The sequence below is a fragment of the Elgaria multicarinata genome, chromosome 5, assembly GCF_023053635.1.
Source record: "Elgaria multicarinata webbii isolate HBS135686 ecotype San Diego chromosome 5, rElgMul1.1.pri, whole genome shotgun sequence".
NCBI classification, from domain to species: Eukaryota; Metazoa; Chordata; class Lepidosauria; order Squamata; family Anguidae; genus Elgaria; species Elgaria multicarinata.
In genome coordinates this window covers 122,285,586-122,300,772 of record NC_086175.1, presented here as the reverse complement: position 1 = coordinate 122,300,772, position 15,187 = coordinate 122,285,586, and the positions used below count along the sequence as shown (strand labels likewise).

The 15,187-nt window shown below is 41.4% G+C and overlaps 1 protein-coding gene across 1 annotated transcript in view; it reads left to right on the top strand.

The window, feature by feature from the left end:
• The window catches only part of DEUP1 (deuterosome assembly protein 1), a 68,981-nt gene extending 54,389 nt beyond the window's left edge, over positions 1-14,592 (top strand). Inside the window, exons 10-11 of the mRNA XM_063127150.1 lie at positions 10,909-11,188; positions 14,419-14,592. Of these exons, the coding sequence (XP_062983220.1) occupies positions 10,909-11,188; positions 14,419-14,592 (454 nt within the window). The remainder of the gene's footprint in view (positions 1-10,908; positions 11,189-14,418) is intronic.
• Positions 14,593-15,187: the final 595 nt, after the last annotated feature.

Genomic DNA, 15,187 nt, shown 5'->3' with positions numbered 1-15,187 from the left:
ACCGAAGCAAGTCAGGGCATCGCTGAAATGGTGGTTCTCGATGTCGACTCTTCTCGAAGGCGTTCCATTCCAACAACAGGCGCCTTCGGTAACGATCACGACGGATGCATCCTTAGAAGGATGGGGAGCTCATTGCGACTCCCTTACTGCTCAAGGTCGGTGGCCTCGATCACAGAGAGAACAGCACATCAATCACCTCGAACTCATGGCTGTAGAAAATGCAATAAGAGCATTTGCACAGTTGATCGAGGGCAAGAATGTCTTGATCGCGACGGACAATACTACCGTGGTGGCATACATCAACAGGCAGGGTGGAACAAGATCGCACCCTCTGAACCGTTCTGCACTCAGGATATGGAACTGGTGCATAAAGAGAAGGACTTACCTGACTGCGATCCATGTAGCCGGCAAGGAAAACGTCATTGCGGACTCTCTCAGCAGATCCTTCCATGTCGACCACGAGTGGGAGCTCGACGTCGAAGTGCGGGAAAGCCTTTTTCGGTACTGGGGCCGCCCTGTTGTCGATGTCTTCGCTACCGAGGACAACGCGGTCTGCGCCAAGTTTTGCAGCAGGGCAGGAAAAGGAAAGCGCTCTCTAGGAGATGCCTTCACCAGGACTTGGAGAGGAAATCTCCTGTACATATTTCCACCCTTCCCACTATTGACAAGGGTGTTAGCCAAGATCCAGATGGACAACTCCAATTGCATCCTGATCACGCCGTGGTGGCCTCGACAGACGTGGTTCTCACACGCTCTTCGGTTATCGAGAGGGGATTACATCAGGCTCCCGTCGACACCGAAGCTACTGTCTCGACACCAGGGCAGGGTTCGACACGCAGATCTGTCGACCCTCAAGATGACTGCATGGAGGATAACAACCACTCCTCTTCTGCAACTAGAACTTTGACTGTGGATCACATTATATTGGCAGCACTAAAGCCTTCCACAAGAAAGACTTATGCGGCAAAGTGGCAAAGATTTCAGAACTTTGCTTCAAAAGATGGTCAAATACCAGAATCTTGCCATTTGTCTTTCATCCTCAATTATTTATTGACACTCTTCCAGCAAGGACTTAAGCTAGCATCCATCAGGGTTCACCTTGCTGCGATTACATCTTTTCACCAAGGTATAGATGGGTTTACACCTTTTACCCATCCAACAACCAAGAAATTTCTGAAAGGTCTGAAGAACACGATACCGACTGTGAAGAGTATCGTGCCACCATGGAGCCTGTCAGTTGTGCTGCAAGCACTGACACGCAAGCCCTTCGAGCCCATGGCGTCGACAGACCTTAGGCTACTTACTTTAAAGACTGTCTTTCTAGTAGCCATTACATCGGCAAGACGGGCAAGTGAGCTTAGAGCTCTTAGGATAGATGTCCCATACACTATCTTTCATAAGGATAAGGTTGTGCTACGCACAGATCCAGCCTTCCTACCTAAGGTAGTGTCAACTTTTCATCTGTCCCAGCACATTACTTTGCCTGCTTTCTTTCCTAATCCATCTACACCTCTTGAGTCTGCCTTGCATACTCTCGATGTAAGAAGGGCTCTTGCTTTTTACAAGGACAGAACGGACAATTTTAGGAAGACAAAACAGTTGTTTATTTGTTATGGGGAGCCTTCTAAGGGACTCCCTGTCTCCTGCCAACGACTGTCACGTTGGATAGTGGAGGCAATTGAATTGGCCTACTCTATTTCTAAAATGGAGTTAGTGAAACCTGTGACAGCTCATTCCACCAGAGCTGTTTCAACTTCGGTGGCCTTCACCAGAGGTGTTCCCTTGGCAGAAGTCTGTAGAGCCGCAACGTGGTCCACTCCATCCACGTTTGTCAAGCACTACAGTTTGGACACCCGTGCGAGGCAGGACTGCTCGTTTGGAAGGACAGTGCTCTCGGAGATCTTCAGATGATGCACCAACCCACCTCCAAAGGTATGTCAGCTTGCTATTCGCCCATATGTGTGATGCATAGAGACCACGAAGAAGAAATGCAGGTTGCTTACCTGTAACTGTAGTTCTTCGAGTGGTCATCTATGCATTCACACAACCCACCCACCATCCCCACTTGGTGGTGTGAGACTTACAAATGACACAGTTATATGTGGAATGTACTTTATTTAAATTACACTCAGGTTTATGGGGGCACGATGTCGGACTCCTGTAAACTGAGGTAAGGGCGGGAACCCCATGGACATGCGCAGTAGCGTGGGGGAGGGGTTCCCGCCAAAAACGTTCCACTCAGCTAGAGAAGGTTCCGGTCTGGTCTCTGCGCAGGCGCAAAGCCCATATGTGTGAATGCATAGATGACCACTCGAAGAACTACAGTTACAGGTAAGCAACCTGCATTTTTTATACTGTTTTTTATGTTTTTGATGGTTTTTAAATTTTGTATACTTTTAATGTTTACTATTTTTAATTGTTGTAAACTGCCCAGAGAGCTTCGGCTATGGGGCGGTATATAAATGTAATAAAATAAATAGATAAAACAAATAATAAATAAATAAATAAAAAGGGCTAATTCTATTTGGGCATTAGGAGCAGATTAGAGTTGTTTTCGATCCGCTGACTGCTTATTCCACAGAAAACATCCTCAGAATGGGGAGGGGGGAACTACAGGAGACTTGAAGCATTTAGGAAGTGGTGGTTCTTCTACCATGTATTCTCTTTCCCCTGCCCTCATACATTGCTCTATTAGTTATACAGTTTTTACTTATTGTAAAGTTAAGGGAAACAATGGATTACCCAGTTCAGACTTTCTGACATAGAATATCCTATAATGTGTGTGTGTGTGTGTGTGTGTGTGTAAGTTCCACAACCTCCCTAATTGTATCTTACATGCTGAATTTGCTCATAGAGCCATTTTCTAGGGGTTATCAGGGCATTTCAGTAGGGTCTTTAGTACTGAGTCAAGTTGTCTTGTGTCTTTCCAAATTTTTGAAAGATGTTCCTGTTAATGCAGCCTTTTGTGCTGTAGTACCACATTTTGGTTTGCCTCTTGCTATTCATTTAACAAACCATACAGAATATGTTAATACCATCTTTAAAAAAAAAAGTACATGGGGACCAGAGAAAGCAATATGTGGTGTAAACTGCTCAGCAGATTATTTTAATAAGCAGTTTGAACTACACCTTGCATCTCATCTCTTTCTCTCCTGCTACTTCCAATTTTCAAAAGTTTCATTAAAAGTGTTTCAGTTCTTTTTTGTGATTTTTCTGTGTGTTCTTCAATGAATAAATATCACATTAAATTCAAATCTGAGGGGGAAGAACAGTACAAAATATAAAGATATCCTTCACTAAATAGAAAGAAATAATGTGCAAATATATCTCTGGCTCCCACTCATTTTTAGCCTGTCACATAATAAATTACCTCAAATATATCCTAAACACTGACACAGAATGTTTAAAAATAATCTTCAACCACTTCCTGAAAATGGCAGAGAACCAGATCCAGTTCAGGTTAAATGAAATATTTTAAATGGTAGCTTGAAGAGCTCATGCATTGACACATTTAGACAGTTCTGGGAAGCAGTTCTTTGGATGTAGTCCAAACATTTTATCATTGTTATTTTGGTACCCACAAATTTACCTTCCGAGTTGACTAGAGCTTGATTCAAAGATAGAAGATTATTAAGTTAAACACTAATCTGAACTTCGCCTCCTGTTCATTTATTTATTTACAATATCTGTATACCGCTCTCCTCTCTATTTAAAATTTCGGAGCGGTGTACAAGATAAAATAAAATAAAAACAGAATAAAACACTTTAAATGGATTTTAAAAGAAGCAAAATGTACAGTGAACCATGGCTGGTCATTAAGAAAAGGCTTCCTGGAATAATGACGTTTTCAGGAGGCGCCAAAAGGAATACAAAGTTGGCGCCTGCCTGACCTCCAGAGGCAGGGAATTCCACAGGAGGGAGGCTACCATGCTGAAGGCTCTTGAAACCTCCAATCGAAGGTTAGGTCTATGTGGAACCACCAGGAGCAGGCCCTCGGATGACCTCAGTGACCGGGCAGGTTGGTAGGGGAGAAGGCGCTCTCTCAGGTATCCTGGTCCCAAGTTGTTTAGGGCTTTCTACACAAGAACCTTAAACCTGGCCCGGTAGCAAATAGGCAGCCAGTGCAGTTCCCTCAGCAGAGGAGTTACATGCTGGAAAAGGGCAGGTCCAGACAACAGCCGAGCTGCAGCATTCTGCACTAGCTCCAGCTTCCGGAGCAGCTTTAAGGGCAGCCCCACATAGAGTGCATTGCAGTAATCCAATCTTCATTTGCTACATATGGTTATATGCTTTAAGGACCAAGCTTCTTGTTGTGGAGGAGAACTGTGATCAGATCTCCTGAGACTTTGATTTTCATTTAAAGCAGCTATGGGGGCCCCTCAGTTGGACAGACATAGCAGCAGTGGGGGAGGGGATGATTAATCATTTCCCCCTCATTTAAATCATACACACACTTACATCCTCTGGCAAGAACAGACTAGAGAAGAGGTGACATTTCTCAGAAGACGTTTTTCTGAGAACATCTCTGAGATGTTTTCTTTTTCCCACCCTCCAATCCCAGAAGAAGAAGGCCACTTTGCAGGATTTTCTCAGAATATTTGTCAGGAGGGTGAAGTGTTTCACTTCCACAGAGCATGCACAGAGTGCAAATAACGCAAGCTGAACCAGAGGATCCAGGTAACAAATGAATGGTTCAATGAAGAAGGAAGACTCAGACACAGTAGCTTTTAACTACTTATCTAAGTTTACTGTACAAGTAACGCTCCAGCAAAAACTCTTCTGCCTTTCCAACAAACTCTCCACACTGATTCATTATCAATAACATATTTATACAGATGAGAACCAATCACAGTGTTCTCATGCAATGTGAACACTGGATTGCATCAGCTAGTTTGCTGTTCTGCCCAGATACCCTTCACCTGCGTATCCTGGCCTCTTTCCAAGGCCTTGAGATGAGTATCCCAATTAACTCTTCTTAGGACTCTAGTTCCAGTAAAAACTTACACAGGCTAAAAACCTGACAATATTCTGCACCATTTTTATGGTAGCCACGCTTTTCCCCCACAGTACTATGGAATGACAAGGATCTCTGGGGCAATATGGAGGATGCAAAATGGTGGCCAACCTGCCAACACAATTGCTGTCACATGTAGCAGTATCGCATATATACACACTTAAGAAAAAGAAGGAAACTGATGAAGAATGGAGGAATTTTCTTCTTCTCCAGAAAAATATATATGGTTAAATGGTCCACCACCACCCCAATTTATCTGCCCACAAATCACATGAAGAATTTTGAGATGCCATTTCCACACAGCTGCATAAAAAGTATATTTTCCCTAGTTAGTCCAGTCACTGACCATAAGACCTGTAGGAATTTTGAAGTGGACAAGTTTTCTCTTCAAATGCTGTTATAATATATTTGTACATCAATATGAATATATATATATATATATATATATATATATATATATATATATATATCTTTTTTCAGCAAATAACTAGATAAAAAATTTAAAAATGGTTTTAATACTAGCAAAATAGAGTCAAAATGTTCACATTCAAATGTCCTAGAGGAGTAAAAAATAGTCTTATCTAATAGGAAATTGTATAAGGAATCCAAAAAACATGTCATATTTAGTATAGGTATACTGACAAGAACACAATATTTCGAAGTTCAGTATTAGCTACTGCGCGTATAGAATAAAGGAGAATTATTTTAAAATTTTATGGAGGTGGTACCTAACCCCGGTTAGATTGAACAAGATAAGTGATCAACATTCAGCAAATTGTTGGAGAGGATGTGGGGAAAAAGGAACGTATTTACATATGTGGTGGCAATGCAAATATGTACAAAGATTATGGAAGATGGTGTTCTCAGAAATTGAAGAAATAGTGGGAATGAAAATAGAACAAACACCAAAAATAGCATTGCTGTCACTATTTGAAGATATAAAGTGTGGAAAAGGAACTATAGAGCTGATATCGAGTTTGTTGGTTGCAGCACGATTGATGATAGCTAGGAACTGGAAGATCCAAGGGGAATATTCTATTGAGGAGTGGTATAAAGTAGTATGGGATATAGCCATTAATGATAAACTGACATGTAATATTAAGTGGAGAAAAGGCGTAACTAAAATAAATGAGTTCGAAGGAATTTGGAAACAGTTCCTAGTGTTCGTGTTTACTAAGGGAAATGGGAAACCACCATCAGAAGAAACGATTAGATTTTGGACTCAAGAATGATCCCGAGGTGGGGGGTGCACTTTTATGTTAAGAATGAAAATGTTGTAGTGTGATAAGGCATATGTAATAGTTTTTGATATTTGTACTCAACAATTATTCAATATGTATGAAGCAGATATTTGATGTATTTCTTTTTCTTATTGTGTTTGTTTCAATTATATTTTGGAAATGTTCATTTATGTTTATATAGTGTTGAAAATGAATAAAAATTATTAAAAAAAAAAAAAAAAAAAAAAAAAAAAAAAGGTGTGCAGAAGGCTTCCCCACTTTCCTCTGCACATTCCGTCAGATGCTCTGATGTGTGCAATTGCATGAATTTAGAACCGATTCAGGAAAGTGAAAAACTAACCCAGCCCTGCTGTTCTGATGAGGGTTGAAAGCATGAGGAAAGCATGGGAACTAGCACTGGTGCTGTGAGGGACAAAACGAAAAGCAGCAAAAGTGTTTATGCGGACAGACCCCCAAGCCTGAGACATACCAGAGTGACAGATGCTCGGTTCAGGATTTGTTAACACATAAAAGCTTCTACTGAGTGTTGAGTTTCTTGGGCAGATAATTGACTTTGCAATTGCTCCTGAGTTGAGCCTTACTCCCACAGATCCTCTGATGGCTGTTGTCAGACTTCAGGGTTGTCTTTCCCTCCAAAGTTGCATGAATTCCTGGTCCTCATGCCACAGAGCCTTCTAAACCCACTGATTGATTTGTCAATTCCTATTACACTTTACACCATTATGCAGAATCAAGCTGATACTTGTCTTCCAAATGCAAATTGAAACCCAGCAAATCTTACTGGAACTCTGGGATGCCACCACCTCACACACAAGGCTTTGACGCGCACACCTCCCTCAGGCTAAGCACCACCACTTAAATACCTGAGGAAGGGTAAAAAGAAAAGTGTAACCTTTCCCTTATAGCAGAGGGGAAAGGTAAGGAGATTTGGGAAAAGGCTTTTCTGTGAATATAGCAGGCTGAAGGTTTAATGTAATGGGTTTATTTATGAACTATTAGAGCAGGAGACACAGCCAAACTGACACGGGGTTTTATGTTAGCAAAATAAAGAAAATGTTTATTGTTGTTTACAGTTCTTAGTTCCTTCGAATTCTATTCCAATCCTGCCTATTCTTAAGAATACTGGTAGTAACTAATCTAACAATAACAATCTTTAGTCCCTATGATCTTATTTTCACTCACTCCTCACACAACTCCTCAGCTAAATACATCTACCCTCCAAACCCAATCACCAACTGAACACCTCAAACCACTCAGTTCCCCCATATATAGACTCCTCCCCCCTTTCCACAGCATCACCAGCCACGCCCACTCAGTCCAACATTCCGCACTCTCTAGACATACTCAACCTCCAGACATACCTAAGGCAATAGAAATGTGGGTAACACCACAAATTCCTTTAACTTTACTTGAGATTCCCACTTGTGAGCCACCAGAACCGGCTCCTCAAAACTGGCAAAACAAAATATGTTGACTGGCTGTCAAAAACAGCCACACTTCAGCATCTTCTAGTTCCTTGTTCACTGTAAAACTAGAAAGGATACATTGGAGCTAGGTTGATTGGTAAGCCAAATTGCTATGATAGGATCTCGTACCTGGACCATTACTTTCCTCCCTTTGATCCAGGGATAGCAAAATATTTTGACTGGTTGTCAAGAATGATTTATGTTTTGGATCTCCTAAATGAGACTACTATCCCCTTCACTATTCCATATACTGTTATGTGTACGTAGAGAACATAAGAAGAGCCATGCTGGATCAGACGAAGGGTCCAGCTAGAACAGCATTCTGTTCTCACAGCAGCCAACCAGCTGTTGACCAGGAGCTGTCTGAAGTTTCAGAGTTTGACTTTGAGAACATGCTGTCATGTAAATATGGATCCATGACTGGAATTGTTCATGAAGTACACATTCTGGACTTGTTAAAACCACATCATAGGCTACTGGGCAAACGTGAATGTGAATTGGTATAGTGCAGGTATGTAGCCCTAATACAGATTATGCACAAATTGTAATGTCTCAACATGAAAACAAATGTGTCATTCCAGAAATTATGGGAATTGAGTCCATTGTGGGATGCTGATTTTGACTTTGCAAAGTGTAAAAGGCACCAACGTTTTCCCAGCAAACCTCTGTTATATTATCAAACATCAGACAGAAGCAGACGCACCAAGCTATTGTTGCTAGCTTATTTTCACTCTAGGGCATATTTTATTTTATTGTGAACATAAACCATGTTTTTCTATTTTAATTTGCTTTTCTGTTTCCATGGCAATTATGCCAAGGAATGAAGGGCAAAAAGATGTCTTTGAGACAGTAAAAATAGAAAAAATGTGGCAGGGTTTGGAGGCGTGGGGGTCGATAATTGGCAATTTCCAGATGCCATGCTAATGTGTTTGTTCTATTTATGTTCATGCTTCTTGGTAATGTTTGCCCAGTGGAAAACCAAAAGACACCAAATAAATGCAAGTAACGTCATTAACTGTGTTTGCTTCAGATTGTGGCTGCTTAGAATATAAAGTGTATATCCTCCAAGGAAGCCCCAGTATGAGATGTATAAGCTGACTTTGCTGAAGGCCTCTTCTCACCTAGTGAAACTGAATGGCAAGAGATTCAGGAAAGACGAGAGAAAGTATTCCTTGACACAACAGAATTAATGTATGGATTTCATTGCAACAAGATGTGATGGACAAATAAATGGAGGATCAGCCTGTCAATGGCCACTAGCCAGGATAAGTTAAATAGGACTTCCGTGTAAGAGGCAATATATCTCTGACCATCTGGTGATGAGGACAAACAGGAGAGAGCTATAACCTTCTACTTGTGAACAGAGGCATCCAATGGCCCGACACTAAAGATAGAATGTCGGACTAGACGGCCCTTTGGTCTGACCTAGTAGGAGTTTTCTTACATTCTTATATTACATTATATTACATTGCATCTTTAAGACAAAGCTACGTGGTGCTGAAATCCACTCACATGTGAAAATGTACTACAAAAATGCTATTATAAGCAACTAGCACAGACAGGAGCCTTGAGTACGTTTTGGATCATGAGTAAGGCAACACTTGTGGCCTTCATTATGCCCACACGTCATTAGAACATCAGACCCATTCCTTTGACTGAGAATTCATTTCTTTATAGCACCCCCCTCCTAACCTTTTCAATTATTGCCAGTAATGTGATCTCTACATATTGGAGAGCGAATAACTTGATCACAAGGAAAGTCCTGAAAAGGGAGCGGGGAGTTAAGGAAAACATTGACTTGCTACTCACTAGCAACATAAACCATTGTAAAGCAACTAATCTTCCAACATAAACTGTTCTCTCCCCCCCCCCAGTCACTTGTTTCCAATTCCTAACCTTTTCAACTTTGCCAATTAAAATACAGACTTGGTGTTTGGCAGTTCATTATAAAAGATTCCCCCCCCTCAATTTTTACATACGTATCTTCAAAACTTATATTTTTTCATGCATAAGATTCCAGGATCTGAGGTCTGAAAAGCTGGGGAAGACTTATTATTATTTATTATTATTATTTATTTATATAGCGCCATCAATGTACATGGTGCTGTACAGAGTAAAACAATAAAATAGCAAAACCCTGCCGCATAGGCTTACATTCTAATAGAATCATAATAAAACAATAGGAAGGGGAAGAGAATGCACCAAACAGGCACAGGGTAGAGTAAAACTAACAGTATAAAAGTCAGAGCAAAATCAAGTTTTAAAAGCTTTAGGAAAAAGAAAAGTTTTTAGCTGAGCTTTAAAAGCTGCGATTTGTAGTTCTCAAATGTTCTGGAAGAGCGTTCTAGGTGTAAGGGGCAGCAGAAGAAAATGGACGAAGCCGAGCAAGAGAAGTAGAGACCCTTGGGCAGGTGAGAAACAAGGCATTAGAGGAGCGAAAAGCACGAGCGGGGCAATAGTGTGAGATGAGAGAGGAAAGATAGGATTCTGCCTGTGTTTCTGGGAAACCATTGCCCTTTACTATGGGCAGTACTACAGGAAGAATCCAACAGGGCGCTTACTCCCCCACCAGTTCCCTTCCACAATCAGTGGGTCCAGCTGATTACATTATGCAAATGGGACCCACCACTCATGAAAGGGTGATTTAGCACTTCCTAGAGGAAGCTCCCAAATGAGCAGTGCTTCTTCTTACAAGCTCCCGTAATTATAAGCTTACATAAGCTCCATTACGTGAGCTCCAACGATCTGCCTCCTTCAAGAAATGAGTGTTTCCACCTGTTTCGACTTATTCTGGAAACGCTAACTCACTACTGCACAAGCGCTGGGGGCCACTTCCGGAAGTGTACGCAAATTGGCGGGGGCATAGACGCCCCATTAGATTCTGCCCTGGGTTACATAACTCTGACTTCATAATGTGGTTTTATAGGACTTTCTGAGCAATTTTCCTCTCAAATGTGGTGTTTGATAACTTGCCTGTGGAATACTTTCGAGTGTGAATGAGTCCAAAGTTGGGCTGAGTTTCAAAGCTGGATGTTTTCTTCACCACCGGCAGCCCAAATGGAGGTGTCACTAAAGTTCTGTGAAACGGTTGCATGGTCAATTTGGAGCAGCATATTTCACCTGTTAGCCATATTTAATGGCATTGACTGGCCACCATAGCTTGCAACCCTTTTAATTGATCTTCTAGACCTGTGCAGAATGAAAGTGAATGGGCACCACAATCTGCAACGCATGAAAACCATGGACGCTACGGAATGCAAAATCCTGCTTGGCATGGCCAAGGCGATATTGTCAGCATTGAAAGCAGCTCCAGTTTGCCTCCTCAAAGACCAAGCAGAGACCGTGAACCCCTGGCAGATGGTAGATCAACCTCTCCACCAGAGCACCATTACATCACCTACTTTCCTGAAAGGAAAAAGTTTGATATGTTACTGAACCATGTCTATGTTGTGGAAGAAAATCGGGTGGTAAGTATCTATTGGTTTTGTTTAATCAAAGAGAGAGGTCAAATCTCACTCTTCCAGCTAGTATTTCCCTTACTTCCCTGTGTGAAATACTGGTTTGCACCCAAAGGTTACACAAGTGGAAGTCTGTTTGTGTGGTGGAGGGTTCCTGTCCACCTCCCCGGTGCAGTCCCTGTGCCTGCTGCAAACCTACTCCTGGATGCTGGGGGATCCTCAAGAAAGACCTAGTATGGAGCATGGAAGGTTGCAGTGGTCAGGGACAATGAAGAAAATGTCTTATGCGCAGCCTCCACAAATGGGAGCTAGAGAAAGCCTCACTGCATGAGCAGCATTTTCCTTGCACATCTGTGGCTCTGTTAACTTGGAACCCACCCACCCCCAGCCTAGAATCTTTTCCGAACTTATGCCAAAGTTTTGTGCTAGTTTTGGGCCGCAAACCCCGAGTTTTGGGCCGCCACCAACAGCTGTGTATTGATACTTCAAGCAGGGCTTTGTAGTTGGATGTAATCCATTTGTTGGATGTAATCCATTTATACTCCTCTCCCTACAATCTGCCCAAGTCATAGTGCAGTGCAAAGCAGCAAACTTTTAACACAGACTGCTGGCTGACTACTATTGCAAGATGCACCAGCCATCTTGCACGGTTATGCTATGGATCCTTAGGTCTAGTTCCCCCTTAAGAGTTGCGATCCAGAGCAAATGCCACAAATTGCAAGCTTGAAGCCAGTGCAGAACCACCTCACTTCAAAGTGCTGAATGTCAGTGTGTCCCAACACTTAAATTGAAGGAGTTTTATTCTCTCTGTGTCTGGGCGATAATAAGTAGCTTTAGAATTTATGCAGTAATTGTAGGCTTGTACAGTTCAATTGATTTCGCTTTTAAAGGTAGCCAAAGCTTTAGTCACAGACTACATTTGCATAGCCACACTGGCTGCACTGACACTCGCCTCCTGTTGTGCCAAATTTGTTGGGGAAAATAAAGTCAAAGATGGCCTCCAGATTCTCTTCAAAGCTAGTTAATTTTTCAGGAAAAGCAACTATGACCATGATCAGAACATTTTACTTTATTTTTTGCATGTAACTGGCACTGCACAAGTGTGTGTGTGTGTGTGTGTGTGTGTGTGTGTGTGTGTGTCTTCCCAGCCATATCAGAAGATGGATGGGAAGGTATATTGTTGTTTACTAGGCAATGCCAATGAGTCTGGCATGCACCTCTTCATCATAATGTGCTTGCACATCCAATCCCCACATACAGCGACTTCCCTTGCAAAACAGACGGACATGAAAAGTGGATCCCTGGATCCTTCCATTCTTCTTGTGTGCAGCATTGCACACCGAACTACTGTATTAACTGTGCACAACTCTGGCTGGCTATATTATGACTTACTTTTTTAATTCCTTCAGTAAAGACCATAGACAATGGAAGCTGACATAGTTTGGTCGAAGTTAATGTCAGCGTATCTTTTAAAATTGGATTTTCCATAAGACTGATGATATTTGAACTTGCCCATATTTCAAACCATATTGCTCTGACGCCCTTCTGTCATAGGGGGTTATTCAGTATTTCAGATAAAGTGATGAAACTGAAAATAATAAATATGCTTTTTCCTTCTTATAAAGTGTGCAGTAGCTGTTACTGATTTTTGTTTAAAGTTCAATTAAAGCAGTTTTACTACAATCTTCAGCCAAAAAACAACTCCCAGAGCAGAGCAGCATACAAAAAGAAGTAATAAGATCCTCTCTGCCCGCAGGCTTACAATCTAAAAGACATAACACAAAAGGAAAAGAGATTAGGAGGAAGGAGGAAAATAGCAAACTTTGGAAGTAGTTCCCTTCCCTTCCCTCAAGATGGTGGCTATATTTCAGTTTTGATAATAGGAATATTTCTTTAATAGTTTTAATCAGTTAAAAGCCAGACGGTTGATCAGTGAGGAAATCTGTAATCAACCCACATTGGAAGCCTCTTGTAAGCACTAAAGTAATTAATTCAATTTATGGAACTGTTTAACTGTATTAAAATATTCCATTGATATATCCTATAATTTCAAGTAGAGGGTAGCTTGTATATCTTTTGTTGCTTAGAAGTCTACAAATATATTCACTTCATATGATCTCTCATCACTGCAAGACTCTCAACCAAATGCAGGAACTGTCTCTGTTGAAAAGTATTGTGTTGGAGGTGACAAATGATTTAAACATCTTAGCTAGTGAATACTTTGTAATGACTCACCTATACATATGAGTCATCATTTGATGCTACAGTAAAAGATGATAAATATGCATTAGTGAACTAGCCCTTAGCTTCAAGACTAAGGGGAGAAATGATACAGGGGTACAAAATTATGCATGATGTGGAGACATTTTTCTCCCTCTCTCATAATACTGGAACCCAGTGTCATCACATGAAGCTGATTGGTGAGAGATTCAGGACAGCTCAGAGGAAGTACTTCTTCACCCAGTGCATAGTTAAACTCTGGAATTCACTACCACAATATAGTGATGTCCACCAATTCGGATGGCTTTAAAAGGGGGTGGGATAAATTCCTGGAGGAGAAGCCTATCAATGGCTACCAGTCTTGATGGCTATATGCTACCTCCAGTATCAGAGGTGGTAAGTCTGTATACACTAGTTGCTGGGGAACATGGGCAGGAAAGTGCTGTTGCACCCATGTCCTGCTTGTCAGTCCCTGGTCAACAGCTGGTTGGCCACTGTGAACAGCATGTTGGACCAGATGGAGCCTTGGTCTGATCCAGTGTTGCTCTTCTTATGTTCTTAAGACCCAATGGGGTGGGGTGGGGACACAACATTAAAGCAGTGCAGAAGGTATTATTTTCCAGGATAAAAATAACATAAACCATATGTTAAAATTTAAGATTAACATGCTGTACTTGTACTTTTATAGTAAGGGTACTTACATCATGGATACATCCAAGCGTTGTTACTATAGTGTTGTGGGGTGTGTGTGTTTTTTTAAAAAAAAAGTTTATTTAAAATATTTCTTGGCCGCCTTTCAGGCCATGTTTTGTTTCTTCAGTATCTGAATATAAACCTGGACTCACTCCACTGGGACGTGATATCACTGGGGACGCTCAGAGCTTTGCAGAACAGAATACATATATGAGCAAAAGAGGAGATCATTCCAGCAGTGGAATAATATCACCAGTGCAGTGACTAATAAGAAAAGCTGGCTAATTATACCCGTCCTCATTGTGCCAATTCTTTGTGTCATTTAGCCTTCCCCAGAGACTCTGTTTCTTGCAACTGCAACAGAGAAGTTCCTACAAGAGGAAGAGAAGCGAGCAAGAGACTTTGAACAGGTCTTAAACTCTCACATTGAAGAACTGCAAAGGCAGTCAGAGAACACCCTGAAGAAAAATGCCAGTCTCAAGCAAACCCGACCCAGGTGAGCCAAAAACTAAAATGTAGTGATAATCCCAGCATCAATCATCAGCTACCGTTTAAACAAACAAAATTGGCCTTATACAAAGAAGTGTTTGTAACGTGAGATTTTGTATATAGTTTGGCTGTGGATTTCATTTCAATATGAATTTGGAATATTGTGTATTGCAGAGGTCTAAAAAAAAATCTGGAAATTAAATATGAAACCTTTTTAAATATTAATGCATACCCGATGTCGATACATTGTACTCTTATTTAAAACGCACCCTTTTAACAAAACTCAACCTGCTATAACGGACACTTAAATATCCATCACACATAATTTTTTCCCCTGCTTTGTCTCCGTGTTTTTTACCTCTGATGCTCTTTCGCTTGTTTCATCTTCCACTCCACCCCGCCCCTTCTCTTTCTCCCTCTAGTTTATTGATTGCTCCCCCCTTTAACAAGATAGGTCCTGTCAGGTGAGTGCTTCAACCAGACCGCCTTTATGCCTGGCAAAAATGGAACAATCCTTTAGTCTGGGTCCCTGGGGGCATCGGGGGAGTACAATCCTGTCTCTGCAGAGATTTGGGCATTGCACGATTTAAAAAAAAACGCTTTCGA